At 42.6% G+C, this 19470-nt stretch overlaps 1 protein-coding gene across 1 annotated transcript in view; it reads right to left on the reverse strand.

Annotated features, from left to right (window-relative positions):
* Window positions 1–5818: 5818 nt before the first annotated feature.
* pcyt1aa (phosphate cytidylyltransferase 1A, choline a) overlaps window positions 5819–19470 on the reverse strand; it is a 32675-nt gene continuing 19023 nt past the window's right edge. The window contains exons 7-9 of the mRNA XM_084058237.1: window positions 19292–19434; window positions 6864–7052; window positions 5819–6160 (exon numbers count right to left, since the gene is read on the reverse strand). Of these exons, the coding sequence (XP_083914363.1) occupies window positions 5927–6160; window positions 6864–7052; window positions 19292–19434 (566 nt within the window). The 3' untranslated portion in view covers window positions 5819–5926. The remainder of the gene's footprint in view (window positions 6161–6863; window positions 7053–19291; window positions 19435–19470) is intronic.

Here is a 19470-nt window from a genome sequence, read left to right on the forward strand (position 1 = left end):
CAAAATCAGCCTGTGTAGCATACTGTATTCCCTGTCTGTCACCAGTAACATTTAATTCAGCCTCAACCCCAACACCATCACCAACCCCCTCCTCCTCCTCCTCCTCATCATCAACATCATCATCATCATCATCATCATCATTATCATCGTTATTTCCAACAAGTGCTTTAACGTCTTGACCGTCATTTTCTAAGTACAAATCACTCAATAAAGAGGATATTTCATCAGTAGGATTTCTCCTTGTGACGAAAGGTCCTGCGGTGAAATCGGGGTCACCAAATACAGGCATATTTTCATTCACTGGAGTAGATGGAGTAACAATAACCTCGGCTGTATCTACTGGGTGTTCTGCCATATTGTTCAATGTTCAATACAAAACAAACAAAACAAAATCAATTTAAATCAGTCCCCGTACGGGCCACCATATGTAACGGTCAGATACTATATATTTGACTGTTACTATTTTTTAAATCACGGGTATTGAATGATCTCTTTAAAGATACAATTGATTATGTTGAGAGCAGTGCACTTCAACAAATAAACAACAAATAAACACAGCCAGAAATAAAGCACGAAAGTTTGTGGTCAAGTTAACCCTTTTATCTAAATCAAATGACAGGAAAATAATACATGCATTGCAAAAGTAGCAGATCGTGAAGCCCGACGGTAAAGTCCGCGTCTCGCGCACGCTCGCGCGCACTCGCCTATTGTTCCAATATTGTTCCTTGTAGCGTCTCCCAAACGCTCCCCCAAAACAGCACGAAAAAAGTTAGTCCAAAAGAAATCCAAAAGCAAAAGTAATCCTCTCCAGAAGCGGAATAATCCAAAGAAACGGCAGATCTCCACGGAGAAAAGAAACGTATCCACGCTGGATACAAACACAAAATAAACGGTCTCACCAATAGAAGAATGTCCTCAGCGTTTCTTCCCTTTATCGGTGAGTATTGACAGATAATGTGGCCTTTGCTATTTTCCACTGATAGCTTCGAGGAACAGACACATAATCAAACTAAACCAGGTCTCCCGTGGACTCCCTGACGGTTTGTCTCTGTCATTTCTTTTCCCCCCCGAGGGCCGGCAACTTCCGCACACTATATGGTGCGTCCGTCACAGACCCATCAATCAATGTCAATCAATCCATCACAATACATCAAAATGAAAGCATAAACATATAAACCCCCCAAAACAATAACAAAATGAAAACATAACCATCACAAACGATAGGACCTTACCCTTAAAGGATGGCGTTAATTTAAGGACTATTTTAATTCATAGGCATAAACTTTTAAATGCCATTATAAAACTAAATCCTCTTTTACACATGTGTGGCAGCGCTACAAAGTACATTTTGATGCCAATACTTTTGTACTTTTCTCAAGTACATTTTTAATTCTGGACCTTTACTTGTAACAGAGTATTTTTATATTGCAGTATTGGTTTTGAAACAGTTTTCCAAAGACAGAGCAGGAGACCAACCGGTGACGGATAAAATAAATGCATTTATTGTCATTTATGTGCAAAGAAGTCAAAAGGCAAACTCACATGTTGTCAGTTGGATGGAGGATGTTGTCGACATGCTGTTTGTTGCACGTACACACACAACCGCGTACACACACTACCGCGTACACACACTACCGCGTACACACACACAACCGTGCACGGTCACTTTCATGCGTGTGGTGCATGGCACGCACACAAGCGCACGCACACACACTTTAGGAAAAGAGTTGTCAAGGACTCATACATGTATGTAGAACGTATATTTAACACTCAGACATGTGTGTAGAACGTATATTTAACACTCATACATGTGTGTAGAACGTATATTTAACACTCATACATGTGTGTAGAACGTATGTTTAACACTCAGACATGTGTGTAGAACGTATATTTAACACTCATACATGTGTGTAGAACGTATATTTAACACTCATACATGTGTGTAGAACGTATATTTAACACTCAGACATGTGTGTAGAACGTATATTTAACACTCATACATGTGTGTAGAACGTATATTTAACACTCATACATGTGTGTAGAACGTATATTTAACACTCATACATGTGTGTAGAACGTATATTTAACACTCAGACATGTGTGCAGAACGTATATTTAACACTCATACATGTGTGTAGAACGTATATTTAACACTCATACATGTGTGTAGAACATATATTTAACACTCATACATGTGTGTAGAATGTATATTTAACACTCATACATGTGTGTAGAACGTATATTTAACACTCATACATGTGTGTAGAACATATATTTAACACTCATACATGTGTGTAGAATGTATATTTAACACTCATACATGTGTGTAGAACGTATATTTAACACTCATACATGTGTGTAGAACATATATTTAACACTCAGACATGTGTGTAGAACGTATATTTAACACTCATACATGTGTGTAGAACATATATTTAACACTCATACATGTGTGTAGAACATATATTTAACACTCATACATGTGTGTAGAATGTATATTTAACACTCATACATGTGTGTAGAACGTATATTTAACACTCAGACATGTGTGTAGAACGTATATTTAACACTCAGACATGTGTGTAGAACGTATATTTAACACTCAGAGTTGCAGATTTAGTTCAGATTTTGCTTAAATTATATCCAAAGTTGCCCCTTTTGTGTTTCCATGGTTACTAAACAAATATGAACAAAGAAAGGAACAACAAGCCAGTTTGAAGTCATGTTAGTCAGAATAAAGGAGTATTATATCATTATTTAAATAAAGGAGTATTATATCATTATTGTATCATATAGTGATCCTGGATTTAATCACTTAACCCTATGTTATCATTTCCCAAAACGTTAGAATGTTGAAAGAAAAAAAAAAGAAGAAAAAGGAGATAATCATAATAAATACGTTTATATTATCGTCACAATATGGATATCCAGGTATTTGATCAAAAACTATTGTGATGTTTTATTTTGTCCACATGGCCCTAAAGTATATACATATCACTGTATGTTTCAAAAACCTACAGTATGTATAAAACCCATAGACAGACACTTTCAAAGCTTTTCCAAAGCAGCAAAAAAGAGCTACAAGCTCTCAACCATGAGCTTGTAGATCTTCTTGCTACTTTTGTGTGAAACTTTAGCATGACGAAGCAGGGCGTTCATTTATGAAGAAAAACTAAAAACTCATTGAAATGGAGATTGATGTTTTCTGCCGACAGAGACCAGAATATGAGAGTAAAACCACATTAAGAGACGTTCTTCACAACTACCATCAACTACAACCATCAGTGCATTCATCACCCCCTAGCATTCATGACAACTAACAAACCCTAGCGTTCATAACAACCATCATCTTCTCCTAGACTAAACACAAACCCTAGCATTCATAACAACCATCATCTTCTCCTAGACTAAACACAAACCCTAGCATTCATAACAACCATCATCTTCTCCTAGACTAAACACAAACCCTAGCATTCATAACAACCATCATCTTCTCCTAGACTAAACACAAACCCAAGCATTCATAACAACCATCATCTTCTCCTAGACTAAACACAAACCCTAGCATTCATAACAACCATCATCTTCTCCTAGACTAAACACAAACCCTAGCATTCATAACAACCATCATCTTCTCCTAGACTAAACACAAACCCTAGCATTCATAACAACCATCATCTTCTCCTAGACTAAACACAAACCCTAGCATTCATAACAACCATCATCTTCTCCTAGACTAAACACAAACCCTAGCATTCATAACAACCATCATCTTCTCCTAGACTAAACACAAACCCTAGCATTCATAACAACCATCATCTTCTCCTAGACTAAACACAAACCCTAGCATTCATAACAACCATCATCTTCTCCTAGACTAAACACAAACCCTAGCATTCATAACAACCATCATCTTCTCCTAGACTAAACACAAACCCTAGCATTCATAACAACCATCATCTTCTCCTAGACTAAACACAAACCCTAGCATTCATAACAACCATCATCTTCTCCTAGACTAAACACAAACCCTAGCATTCATAACAACCATCATCTTCTCCTAGACTAAACACAAACCCTAGCATTCATAACAACCATCATCTTCTCCTAGACTAAACACAAACCCTAGCGCCCTGTTTCTAGGGAGAACATTCGTCAAAGTCAATAACCGATCTACAAGCTCACTAGAGAGCTTGTAGATCGGCTATTTAAAGACTTTTGGTGCAGAGAAGACAGAAAATAAAATGTCATGTGACACAGTGTGTTGTTAAAGGTATAAATGTCATGTGACACAGTGTTGTTAAAGGTATAAATGTCATGTGACACAGTGTGTTGTTAAAGGTATAAGGTGTAAGTGATCTTTTTTGGTTAAAAATGTATATTCCATAGTAATCATTCTCCTGGTCTCTCCAGCTCTTTAATAAACACAAAATACACTTTCAGATGGGATACAAACATCATCCAATCAGCAGAGAGAATCCCACAAAGCTTAAATGTATATAATCATGTATCACTTGTTTCCTTGTGTTCCCTCTCCTGATTGGATGAAATCGGTATCCCAACCTGAACATGTCAAAGATCTGAAGAGACTCTTGTTACTGAACAAACACTCTATAGCAATGATAGGAAAATAGTTATTTAACACTTATTTTAACAATAAAGAAATCACTTCCATCACTTTCAACCTCAGTAAATGTTCCTTTATGTACAAGAGGAAGATTTATCTCCAAAACAACCTAGAACATGTTAGATAAATGACCTAGAACATGTTAGATAAATGACCTAGAACATGTTAGCAGCTAAATGATCTAGAACATGTTAACTAAATGACTTAGAACATGTTAGCTGTATGTCTAAGAACATAAAGACTTAGAACATGTTAGCTGTATGTCTAAGAACAAAAATACCCCAAAAGAAATACGTGTAAAATAATGATGTAATTGATGTAGTGAAGCAGATGTTACAGATGTTACAGTGAACGGTCAAACGTGAAGCAAAGCTGGAGACACACAAACACCAGAAGAAAGAAACAAGAAAACTGATCACTGACGCACTGACCTGACCCCTGACCCCTGACCCACTGATCACTGACGCACTGACCTGACCCCTGACCCACTGACCCCTGACCCACTGACCACTGACCGGACCAACACTTTGTTCACACTGCAGGCAATTACCAATTGATTCCCAAATCTGATCTATAGACTGTCTGTATTTGGGAGCCCGTGTGAACACAGCCTTAGTGACTGACCTGACTAACACAGTGGTTCTCAAAGTGTGGTCCTGGGACCCCCAGAGTTCCAGGGGAGGTCCCCAGCTAAATGATTGATGGTTCGGAACCAAATGGACCCTTAACAGATCTGTGACTCAGAGAGGGTACAAATGGAACCAGACGGGTCCATTTGGTTCCATGTGTACCCCTCTGAGTTGTGGGGGTCCATGGTCTAATGCAAACCATACTAGGGGGTCCATGAAATTAAAAATGTAAAACATTTGGACTAACTGTACCACCCCTCGTTGACAGAGGGGACAAAACAAAGACTAGTCTTAAGACTAAAGACGTCCTAGTCTAAAGACTAAAGACGTCCTAGTCTTAAGACTAAAGACGTCCTAGTCTAAAGACTAAAGACGTCCTAGTCTTAAGACTAAAGACATCCTAGTCTAAAGACTAAAGACGTCCTAGTCTTAAGACTAAAGACATCCTAGTCTAAAGACTAAAGACGTCCCAGTCTTAAGACTAAAGACGTCCTAGTCTTAAGACTAAAGACATCCTAGTCTAAAGACTAAAGACGTCCTAGTCTTAAGACTAAAGACATCCTAGTCTTAAGACTAAAGACATCCTAGTCTTAAGACTAAAGACATCCTAGTCTAAAGACTAAAGACGTTCCTAGTCTAAAGACTAAAGACATCCTAGTCTTAAGGCGGCCTAGTCCTCATCATCTTCATCGTTATCTTCACTGATAGGGTACCCCCGTGCGGCGGCGATGCTGCGGTGGTGCAGGGGGCGGGGCGAGGGAGGGGGGGAGGTCTTGGCGAAGAAGGGCAGACGGAAGGAGGTGGGGGAGGGGGAGCGCTCCTCCCTCACAGGGCTGCTGTCAGGACTCTGTCTGGGGCTGATGGCCTGCAGCATGCGGCCCCTCCCCTCCTTTAACATGTGCTTCTGGAGAGAGAGAGAGAGAGAGAGAGAGAGAGAGACCTTTAACATATGCTTCTGTAGGAACACAGAGACAGAGAGAGAGAGAGAGAGAGAGAGAGAGAGAGAGAGAGAGAGAGAGAGACACCTTTAACATATGCTTCTGTAGGAACACAGAGAGAGAGAGAGAGAGAGAGAGAGAGAGAGAGAGAGAGAGAGAGAGAGAGAGAGACCTTTAACATATGCTTCTGTAGGAACACAGAGAGAGAGAGAGAGAGAGAGAGAGAGAGAGAGAGAGAGAGAGAGAGACCTTTAACATATGCTTATGTAGGAACACAGAGAGAGAAACTTGGCACCGGGTGAAAAAAAGGTTACAAAATCGTGGGGGGAAAAAATATTTTAAAAAACAAATCGATATTTAATTTTTGAATATAGATACAGTATTGCAATGTGTAATCTTGCAATACTCAATGTGTGGATATCTGTGCTGCACACCTGTCTGGTTTAAACGTTAAAAAACTGTGTAAAACATAGTTTAAACATGGGGGGGCTTTATAGAAACAGTGTAAACATGGTTTAAACATGGGGGGGCTTTATAGAAACAGTGTAAACATGGTTTAAACATGGGGGGGCTTTATAGAAACAGTGTAAACATGGTTTAAACATGGGGGGGCTTTATAGAAACAGTGTAAACATGTGGGGGGGGTGTATTAAACATAAACATCCTCACCAGTGCTCCCTCGGGGCCAAACATCTGCAGGAAGTTCCCGATGAACTCCCTGGACTTCTCCTCCCACTTCTGGATCAGGTCGATGCTCTTCTCCTCAACCTTCTGGACAAACTCCTTGCTCTTCTCCTCCACGTCCCGGACCTTCTTCTTCACCTTGTCCACACGCTCCTGTAGGTTGTACTTCTTCTCCTACACACACACACACACACACACACACACACACACACACACACACACACACACACACAACAGTACAGACATTAAAACATTATTTTACAATTTGAAAACAGATAATTTTACATGGAGGTGTTTCTCTTCCTGTTACTGACCGTACAGTAACAGTACAGTACAGTACAGTACAGTACAGTACAGTACAGTACAGTACAGTACAGTAACAGTACAGTACAGTAACAGTAACGTACAGTACAGTAACAGTACAGTACAGTACAGTAACAGTACAGTACAGTACAGTAACAGTACAGTAACAGTACAGTACAGTACAGTAACAGTACAGTACAGTACAGTACAGTACAGTACAGTACAGTAACAGTACAGTACAGTAACAGTACAGTAACAGTACAGTACAGTAACAGTACAGTAACAGTACAGTAACAGTACAGTAACAGTACAGTAACAGTACAGTACAGTAACAGTACAGTAACAGTACAGTACAGTACAGTAACAGTACAGTAACAGTAACAGTACAGTACAGTACAGTAACAGTACAGTAACAGTACAGTACAGTACAGTAACAGTACAGTACAGTACAGTACAGTACAGTAACAGTACAGTACAGTAACAGTACAGTAACAGTACAGTACAGTAACAGTACAGTACAGTACAGTACAGTAACAGTACAGTACAGTACAGTAACAGTACAGTAACAGTACAGTAACAGTACAGTACAGTAACAGTACAGTACAGTACAGTAACAGTACAGTAACAGTACAGTACAGTAACAGTACAGTAACAGTACAGTACAGTACAGTACAGTAACAGTACAGTACAGTACAGTAACAGTACAGTAACAGTACAGTACAGTAACAGTACAGTAACAGTAACAGTACAGTACAGTACAGTACAGTACAGTAACAGTACAGTACAGTACAGTAACAGTACAGTACAGTAACAGTACAGTAACAGTACAGTACAGTAACAGTACAGTACAGTACAGTAACAGTACAGTAACAGTACAGTACAGTAACAGTACAGTAACAGTACAGTACAGTACAGTACAGTACAGTAACAGTACAGTACAGTACAGTACAGTAACAGTACAGTAACAGTACAGTACAGTACAGTACAGTACAGTACAGTACAGTACAGTACAGTAACAGTACAGTACAGTACAGTACAGTAACAGTACAGTACAGTAGTAAAAGTATTAAATCATTCATTAAAGTATTGTCATTCTAAACATATTGTGTTCTTTCTACTAACAGCTTCCAGACGCATGTATGTGTAGTACCTCTGCTTTGTCACAAGAGGGGGCACTTTCCTAACATTGTGGGGTACATAAACTACCTGAACCCTAGCATCCCTACATTTACCAAAAATAGTAGATCTACAACAAGCTCACAATGAGATTGTAGATCTGCTACTTTTGTTTCACATCTTTTTTATTGTGAAGCACAGGGTAGGATTATATACATTTCTGTTCATATACATGGATTACATAAACAAACAGACATATACACAACACAGACAGGTAACCTTTGGCATAGATATTTGGTGTAGAGCGGAAAAAGAGCAGACCAAGTACCGAGCCGAAGGCCAAGTTTACTAAGCATTGTGTGCAAATGTCTGAAAATACACATTCATTTGAACAACAACATATTAAAGGTAGGGTAAGTGATATTTTTGGATTAAAACAAAAAGCTTTTTGTTAAAAAGGTTAAAGCTCTATATGCTGATAGTAATCATTGCTATAGAGTGTTTGTTCAGTAACAGGAGTCTCCATGTCTCTACAGCTCTTTAATAAACAGAACATACATTTTCAGGTAGGTGACAACATCTCAGCCAATCAGGAGAGAGTACCCATTTATCAGCTTTATTTTTATAGTGTTCTATACTAGTTCCAATTGTGTGTCTACTCGTTTCTTAGTGTAATCACTTCCAATTTAACTTGTTTAATCTGTATCCTGTCTGAGTTCTTTATTCTGATTGGATAAAATTGTTAAATAAAGAGCTGGACAGATCCTGTTACTAAACAAACTCTATATCAATGAGTATTATCAGAATATAGAGCTATTTAACATTTAGGTGTATAAACAAACAAACAAAAATGAATTGACACAAAACTAAAGGGGCGCTAATTTATGATTTTGCCGTTGGGTGCTCAACCCAACGGCAAAATCTACGCTCAGCTATGTTTGCCAGCGAATTGGCAAACATAGCAATTGTTCCGCAGCTTATTTTAACTCAAGAGAACGTAAGCATACGTTTATTGTTAATTACTGCTGGTCTTCCGTGTCAACAAATAATTTGATCCTACCCGTTACGTAACGTAATCCACTTTCCATTTAAAACTCCATTGTCTTCCATTATTCCTGGGATTTCATCTTTTGGAAACCTTCCACCTTCCATAACTTCACAGTGGTATTATTATTATTATTATTATTATTATTATTATAACTTCACAGTGGTAAATCTGTGCTACTTTAAGTCATACATTAATGAGGGGGAACGGAGCACAACATACTTAATTGCACACTGGTGTTGCATGCCGTAAATAGCGGATCTACAAGCTCGCAACGCGTCCTATCCGTGATGCATTGTGAGCTTGTAGATCTGCTATTTACTGCGCACGACACCGGCACACAACTAAGTATAGCTGAGGCTAAGACGTGGGGCCACGTTGCTGTCATTTAAAGGTACGACTCCAGCAGAAAGTTCACCTCTGGCCTTAGAACTGTGTTTATCATGTTATATAAAGAACCGTAGAGGATAAGATTCCCAACACTTAAAGGTGCTGGAAGTGATATTTAACACGTCTATATTCCCATAGGTATCATTGCTATAGAGCAGGGGTTCCCAAACTGTGGTGCGCGCACGGGTGCGTGACCTGAAAAGCCTAATGGCGGTTCTATGGTGTTATTTTACTAATCTAACTCTAATTTGAGTAACCTCTGTGGCTGTCGGTGGTGTCTTGGTGTCTTGGGGCGCGCGACTGTTGCCGTGGCTGTTTGGTGCGCGCGCGACACATGCGCACGCTGTTGCCGTGTGTGTTTGGCGCGCTCGCTCGCGACACACAGCTCCGTGGTGCGTGTGTGTGTGTGTGTGTGTGTGTGTGTGTGTGTGTGTGTGTGTGTGTGTGTGTGTGTGTGTGTGTGTGTGTGTGTGTGTGTTCGCTTGCGACACAAACTTTACTACACACAACTTTGCACGCAGCCATGGGACCACGCAAAAAAACTATTCTGGCCAAACGCACAGGCTCCGCCTGTTATATCTAGGTATATCAGCGGGTGTTTGTGTGTAGGACCGATTCTCGACGGGATGTGCGTGTGTGTGTGTACACACTACACCATTGGTTCTCAAAGTGGGGTCCGGGGACCCCCAGGGGTCCTTGAGGGAGTTCCAGGGGGTCCCCAGCTAAATGATAGATTAGGCACCAAATGGACCCTTATGGGTCTGTAACTCTGAGAGTGTACAAATGGAACCAAATGGACTCTAACGGGTCCATTTGGTTCCATTTGTACACTCTCAGAGTTAAATTAACATAGATTGTACGATATAAACTGGGGTCCAACAGATAGAAATGCCATTAAATGGGGGTCCGTAGCCCTAATGCATGTCAAACTGGGGGTCCTTGAAATTAAAATGGTTTAGATTCACTGCTAGAGCCGTAAAAAAAATCTTCTCTTATGGGGGTCCCTGGCATATCTTTTCAAATGGGGGTCCGCGGGCTAACAAGTGTCAATTTGGGGGTCCTTGACATGAAAAAGTTTGAGAACCACTGCACTACAGTGACTACACAGTAGACTACAAACTCACTTTCCATCCCTGACAAACTGTCTGTTCTCAGCGCATAAGCCAAACTGCACACTTTGGGTGCTCATATCCCCCTACGGGTATGGTCTAGTACAGTGGTTCTCAAACTTTTTCACGTCAAGGACCCCCAACATGATATGTATTTGGCCGCGGACCCCCATCTCAAATATTTTGTCCCAGGGACCCACAGAAGCAAGGATTTGAGCAACAAATGTTCGCTTAAAAAATGTATATATATTCAAAGGTTTGCACAAATTTTAACGATTTTTCAAAAATAGCAGATCTACAAGCTCATAGTGCAAGACTCGGTGCCGCACTATGAGCTTGTAGATCTGCTATTTTTGAATAGCCAAAGTATAAAAGGTCATAATTATTGTGATGCTATATTAACACATTTTGCTGGGTACCCCCTGGAACCCCCTCAAGTACCCCTGGGGGTCCCCGGACCCCACTTTGAGAACCAATGGTCTAGTATATATATATAACTAATATACATTATTTCAAATGGGAATTATTTTCACTGTGTGTAAATCATGAAATTCAAGAAACTTTTAAATTAAAAACGTACGTTTTACTAATAATTATTAAAAAAAGATGTATCATGTTCATCATGTAAAATGCACTTGACTTTCTGCCAAAAGTCCACTGACCTGCGACTCCTATGCGCGCGACCGGGACAACATAATGAAAACATGCAGAACTGGCTAAACATACAGGGAAACTGTCAGGTGGACGTGGTGAATGTAACGTTAATGAAAGTAATGAAAGCGGACAGGAGGAAGAGGCGTGAGAAGCGGAGAGCAGCGTTGTCGTGGAGACAGAGTGTGATGATGACAATGACACGGGGGAAACTGAAAAGGGGGGGGGGGGTGTGGGGCACAGACACAACAGCCAGGCCCTCCATCAAGAAAACGGGGTAAAAGAGACAACGAGACTCTGGGCCAAAGACTGGAGTAAGAAAAAGTAAATATGATGACAATGATCTGTGTCTGGTGATGTGGATCACCCAGACCCCCAGTGTGTGATGTGGATCACCCAGACCCCCAGTGTGTGATGTGGATCACCCAGACCCCCAGTGTGTGATGTGGATCACCCAGACCCCCAGTGTGTGATGTGGATCACCCAGACCCCCAGTGTGTGATGTGGATCACCCAGACCCCCAGTGTGTGATGTGGATCACCCAGACCCCCAGTGTGTGATGTGGATCACCCAGACCCCCAGTGTGTGATGTGGATCACCCAGACCCCCAGTGTGTGATGTGGATCACCCAGACCCCCAGTGTGTGATGTGGACCACCCAGACCCCCAGTGTGTGATGTGGATCACCCAGACCCCCAGTGTGTGATGTGGATCACCCAGACCCCCAGTGTGTGATGTGGATCACCCAGACCCCCAGTGTGTGATGTGGACCACCCAGACCCCCAGTGTGTGATGTGGACCACCCAGACCCCCAGTGTGTGATGTGGACCACCCAGACCCCCAGTGTGTGATGTGGATCACCCAGATCCCCAGTGTGTGATGTGGACCACCCAGATCCCCAGTGTGTGATGTGGACCACCCAGACCCCCAGTGTGTGATGTGGACCACCCAGACCCCCAGTGTGTGATGTGTGGTGACGTCCTATCTAACAGCAGTGGTGGAAAAAGTACTCCGATTTTTTTTACTTAAGTAAAAGTAGCAATACCACAATATAAAAATACTCTGTTACAAGTAAAAGGCCTGTGTTCAAAATGTTACTTGAGTAAAAAGTACCAAAGCATTGGCATCAAAATATACTTAAAGTACCAAAAGTAAAAGTACTGAAATGTTTGAAAATAGCAGATCTACAAGCTCACGCGTTGTGAGCTTGTAGATCTGCTATTTTCAAATAGCCTATGTATAAAATAGGGCTGAAGTGGTTAATGTATGTTTCATAATGTAATCATTTATATCTGCAAAGTAACTAGTAACTAAAGTTTTCAAATAATTGTAGTGGAGTAAAAGTACAATATTTGCCTCTGAGATGTAGTGGAGTAGAAGTAAAAGTACTGGAAATTGGAAATGCTCAAGTAAAGACCTCAAAAATTGAGTACATGTACTTAGTTACTTTACACCACTGTCTAACAGCAGCATGAAGCCTTCATATCTACATGGCCACGTCACCACTAAGCATGCCGACCTAACTAAAGAACCCCGTGCATTTTTCAGATCAAAATTAACAGAGTTGAAAGACAGACAAAATAAAGTGCAGTTTCATTCATGTGGTGGCTCTACCAAAAAGGCACTAAAGGCTTCTTATCTGGCAAGTTACAGAATTGCTAAAAAAAGGGCTACCTCACACACTTGTGGAAGACGTGTGCCTGCCAGTTGCCAAGGATACGGTTGAATGTATGATTGGAGAGAAAGAAGCAAAAAGATTGGACATAATAATCCCCGTGTCCGACACACTGTGTCAAAACGCATCGATACGACGTCCCAACACATCCTGGCTACGTTAGTCAGTCGCGTGAAAAACACTGAGTTTTATTCTCTCCAAGTAGACGAGTCCACAGATGTGGCTAATCTGGCTAATCTGTTGGTGTGCGTTCGTTCGTTACCTATTTGAAGGAACGGTGAAGGAGGATTTTCTGTTCTGTCGGCCTCTTGCTACCCGAACACAACAGGAGAAGAAACCTTTAATTTGACGAATGCCTTTATGAGGTCCAATGGAATCGACTGGACGCGCTGCGTTGGATTGTGCACTGATGGGGCAAAGTGGATGACAGGGAAGCATACAGGGCTTATAGCTCACATCAGGAACGTCTGTCCATCCGTTGTGTGGTCACACACTGCAGTGATCACAGCAGTGGCGTTCCCAGGAATTACGTTTAGGGCAGGCGACATCCCCCCCCCCCCCCCCCCCCTTTGGAATGGGGGGGGGGGGGGGGGGACTCTGGGAATATCGCGGGGGAAACAAGCTAACAACAACACTACACTGACTACAAAACTGAAAAACGCTAATAAAAACAATATGCATAATCAATGTAGGCCTATGCTGGTCCTGGCAGCTGTGGTGAAAGGTATAGCGTCCTCTGGATGAATCTCTTCTCCAGCGGTGGTCTCTTCATGTTGTAGTTTAGTAATGAATGGCTCAAGCTGCTCTCAGAGCCCTTTTATGCCAGGTGAGTACAGGTGATGGCCCAGAAGACCCCCACCCCTGGAACCCCATGCCCATGGCATGAAGACATTTGCATCACTATAGGCGAGGGTCGCTCTGCTGAATAAAAACAAATTAAACAAAAATAAAAATAAAACGATTCACAGCTGTCTGGCGGGCTAACGGCCCGACGGCCAGTTTTCTGTTTGGATTCTTTTTCACTGCCTGTTTCTCAGTCGGTCTTTTACTTTATTTTCTAGGGGAGGCGAGATTTTAGTTGGGCAGGCGGCTGCCTGCCTTGCCTCTATGGTGGGTACGCCACTGGTTCACAGGGAGGCCCTCGCTGCAAAAAAACATGCCAGCTGATCTACTTTCAGTCCTCCATGATTCTGTGAAACTAGTTCATTTCATCAAAGCTCGTCCGCTAAATTCAAGGCTGTTTACTGTGTTGTGCAATGAAATGGGAAGCGAACATAAAGCACTGCTTTTGCACACTGAGGTTGTCGCGAGGCAAAGTCTTGACAAGGCTCTTTGAACTGCGACATGAACTTCAACAATTCTTTGAAGACAACCCGTTCCATTTGGCCTCTAAACTGCATGATGAGGATTTTCTGCAGAAGCTTGCCTCTGGCTGACATATTTTCACTTCTGAATGAATTGAATGTAGGTTTGCAGGGAGTCAGTGTTACACTGTTCAACACAGACGACAAGATAGAGGCCATGATAAAGAAGCTACGGTTCTGGGCTCGCTGTGTGAGTGTGAATATGCTCCTGTGTTTCCCTTCACTTCATGCGTTCTTGGAGGGAAACGAAGTTACCATGACTATGAGTGAACCTGTAAAAGAGCAAAACAACAGAACATCTCAACCAGCTCGCTGAGCACTTACGGAAATATTTCCCACCTATGGATGCATGTCAGACGTGGATTCACAGCCCATTTGAAGTGCCCCCTCCTGTCCCACAACTGTCCCTACAACAGCAGGAACAGCTGATTGACCTGATGGATCTGATGGAGCGCTGCTGCTGTGTTTCAAACCAAAGACACTTGTGGATTTTTGGACAGAGGCAATGACACACCCCGACCTGGCAAAGCAAGCCTTGAGGGTTTTAATGCCCTTCGGCACAACCTATCTATGTGATGGATTCTCTGGTCTCACAGTGAAGACAAAATATCGGCAAAGACTGAATGATGTTGAGAAGGACTTGCTCATTAAACTGCCTTTAATTGCACCAAACTTGGCAGAGCTTTGTGCACAGATGCAGGCCCACCCGTCACATTAACGTGGGTAAGTAATTAACCATCGATATCATTATTGCAGTGCTGGTTTTAATATATTCATTTGAAATAGAATCGCAGGTAGAACATGATTCCACATAACAGAGAAAACAACACAAACCCAAGCAACAGCAATTGAAATGATTCATCTCAGGTCTACTGGGAATAATCACGCCTTTCTTTTTCTCTCTCCCTCCCTCCCTCCCTCTCTCTCGGCCCCCTCGCTCTCTCTTTCTGCAGGCTGAACCTCCTGCACTGCATTTGAAAAGCCTTAACACATCGGGTGCCAGCATTTTTTCATAACAACTTACCGTGGGTGCCGGCATTCTCCCCATTGACTGCGCTTTGCTGTTTATAGCTTCCGCGTCCGCGACGAGCAAATCCATGTAAAAAAAAGCATCCATTCATGTTGCGCCATGACCCTGGCTACAGCCTGGAACCATAACATTTCAGTCGCAAGTTACAACGGGGGGGGGGGGGATCGCGCACCGCGCATGACCGGTTTTCCACACCGGAAACAGATTCGGAGATATAGGCGTTTTAAAGAAGGAAATAGACAGGAAGCGGATGGGAGCCATGTTTTTGTTTCCGGTGATCTATCTGGCACTTCCTTCTCAAGATCACAATGGGTGCTCCCAGAGCTGCTCTAGCCCCGCCCGTGTGGAGAAAAACGAAAAAAAAACAAAAAGACTGAACTCGTCCGTGAGCGGCACCGAAGCGCTACGCTGTGAAAACACGGTTCAGACCGTGTTCGGCACCCGATGTGTTAAAAATCCTTTTTGTTTTAGTTTTTTGGCCAATCTGTTTCAGAGCCTATACATGGCATTTTGAGTAAAATGACTGGTGTTACATTTTGCCTAATAACTGCTGCTGATTGATAGCTGGTTAATGGTTAGTTGTGGGCTCCATAAGGCGAGCATAATGTTTACTTGGTTTCATATTATTATTCTGAATGTGAGAGCTCATAGGCCTACTGCACTTTGGTATGTGTTCTTATTGGATTAAAACTGATGCCTTTTGGGGCGTCCGCTGGCCTAGCGGTCCAGGCCCATACCACATAAGCTGGTGATCCAGCATGACAGCGTGTCGCGGGTTCGACTCCCGTTCCCGACGACCTTTGCTGTATGTCTCCCCCCCATCTCTCTCCCCATTTCCTGTCAGCCTAATGTCCTGTACAAATAAAGGCATAAAAAGCCCCAAAAATATCTTAAAGAAAAAAAAACTGATGCCTTTTAGTGCGGAGATAAATACACTGTGTTGCCTTTTTTATGTTGTGCATTGATATATGAGATAAATACACTGTGTTGCCTTTTTTATGTTGTGCATTGGGGGGTCAGGCGGGGATGAAGGGGACAGTCAGAACAAAGACGTCACAAACTGTACTTACATTAATGTAGCTAACGTTGAGCTCTTTAGCGTGTATATATATATATGTATATATATATATATACATATATATATGTATATATATATATGTATATATATATATGTATATATATATGTATATATATATATGTATATATATATATATGTATATATATATGTATATATATATGTATATATTTATGTATATATATCAGGGGTCGCGCTAGGATTTTAATCTGCCGGTCCAAATGTCCGGAAGGATTAAAATATAATTAATGGTAATTAATGGTATGCAATAATGACAAGCAGGTGCGTAAATACAGCCTAACTTTGGATTGAGCTATTTGAACATGAACCATCATAATATACACATTTTATATAGCAGGGTCATCTTACACAAATACATTAATTACCTACATTACCATTTGCGCATGCTGCGTGCGTAATGGTTTCTCAATAATCAATTGCGTTTGAATGCATTTTCTAATCAAAGGGCAATGCAAAAAATTGGGCATTTCAGATGAATCCTTCATAACGTGGCTCAGCTGACCTGTTAGGGCAATAAATTATAGACCACTACTCACTCACAGGAGGTTATACTCAGGGGTGCACATAACTTTTTAGGTCTGGTACGCAGAAGAGCACCTGGACATGTGACTTGGTGCGCATGGCGCCCGTCCCGTTTTGTCAACGGGGGGGGGGGTTCAGCCCGGACAGTTTTGTCAACGGGGGGGGGGGGGGGGGGGAGAAAAAAAGGACGCTCTGCTTCTAAATTCCGCCGATTTTCGCCGTTTTTTTTTCTCACGCTGTTAGATAAAGCCCCCAAGGTTGGTGCCCTGTGCTGCTGCGTTGATTTTATCCGCCAGATTGGGACGTTCACGGCATATTTTGCACCATTACGGTGCGTTCATCATCGGTGACGAGTGCCTCTAACAGCCGCTGCTGGCTGCGTGCACGCAGCGAGGCAATGCGAGGCGATGCGAGGCGACGCGAGTCATATCTCTACCCCTTTGCGATGCGAGGCGACGCGAGTCATATCTCTACCCCTGTGCCTAATGGCTGTACATGGGGCCGACGGGTGCTTTAGAGTGATGTGTGAGTGTGGCTTCAGGAAGTAAATTCCTAGCCTCGATCTCCAGGCTTTTATTTTTTAGTTTTGCTAAAAAATAAAAGCTTGGAAATTCCTGTCCCAGCTGTTGGTGCGCAAAAGCGCCTCGCGTCGCCTGATGTGGTGCGCATTTTTTATTTTGGGTGCGCATGCGCACCTGCGCACCAGTTATGTGCACCCCTGGTTATACTGTTTAGTTAGACAGTGGATGCCGTCCGTGCGTCTAGTTGGGACCAGAGCATGTGAGCGGAGCGGAGCGCGAGCGGAGCGGTGAGCGGAGCGACGCGATTTTGACGTGAGCGCGGAGCTGGTTATAAAAAGGTTGGAGCGCTACTCAGAGCGAGGACCGCCTCCCGCTCCAGGCCGCCCTCGCGGGGGCCGCGCACCGAATGTTTGAGCATGCCCGGTCGCACGGACTCAGAGACACACAGACATCCGCAGTGCACAGCGCACCGAGATGTCATTAGAATTTCTACTTTCTTTTCTTTTTTTTACTGTTGAGCGACCCGGTTTGAGCGGAGCGTGGAGCGAGATTTGCGCAAATCAACGTGAGCGAGGAGCGACGGGGAGCGGAGCGCGGGGGGGTTTAACATGAGCGAATAGCGAGCGGCATTTCAGCCCCCTGGAGCGCGGAGCGGCATTTTCACCCGCTCACATGCTCTGGTTGGGACAGCCGTGGGAAAGTTGATGAGTTGTGAGAACCTTGTCGTCTCCTCATAGAGCTAATCAGTTCAAAGTGGTAACGGTTTAACGTGTCCACCTCATAGAGTTAAAAATAGGTTCACGATTATGATTAACGTCGTGTTTCACCTCGATGCCATAGTTGCAGTAGCCTATAGCTGTTGTGGAGAGTATTTACGCATCTGTGTTGGATATTTCATCTTCAATGAAACTGTTGTTAAACTGTAGGGCAACTTGCCAACTTTACTCACGAGTCACAAGTGCCCTTGTAGTAGCCTAGTATCTGTGACATATTCTAACTCGTAATGATACAACTTGTGTGTGACTGACTGTTAAATACACAACTTTATAAATGTAACTTGTAACCGGACTGCGGTCGCTGTCTGACTGCCGAGACCGCAGTCTAGCTACGCAGCACCAGCAACAACTACGCTGCAGCAACAACAACTCTCTTCTTCCTGTTGAACCTTCACAATAAAGTGTCTCCCATGTGCCGCCCAATGCAGCACATTTTACACTGGTTATTATTAACAGGAAATAGGTGTAACTTAACAGCGTGTGACTTTCTACCATAGAGGTATAATATAACACGTTCTACCGCTCTCTCTCACTCTCTCTCTCCCAAAGACACACGCAGGCTGAGAGAGAGAGACAGAGAGAGAGAGAGAGAGAGAGAGAGAGCTTGCAAAGCAGAGGATTTGAAATGTGCCTAATTTTGCGGTGATAATTAATGAACTGCCGTGTCATTATCAACCGGTCAGGATGTCCGGAGAGATTTATTTTTTCCGGTCTTTGTCATAAATAAACGGTCAAAACCGGCAATTATCGGACTAACGCGACCTCTGATATATATATATGTATATATATATATGTATATAACAGTGTATAACTTACATTAATGTAGCTAACGTTGAGCTCTTTAGCGGTGTATCCTCTCTGCAGGTTACGTCTCACGTAAACATCGTAGTCTCGTACTATCCTGGTGATGATGTCAGAGGTAGAGATGCCTTCCGTCCGCTGAGTGGGGGCGAACATGCCTGCAGCACAGCACAGCACAGCAGGGGTTAAATATA

Source organism: Gymnoscopelus microlampas, assembly GCF_963454915.1.
Source record: "Gymnoscopelus microlampas genome assembly, chromosome: 5".
NCBI classification, from domain to species: domain Eukaryota; kingdom Metazoa; phylum Chordata; class Actinopteri; order Myctophiformes; family Myctophidae; genus Gymnoscopelus; species Gymnoscopelus microlampas.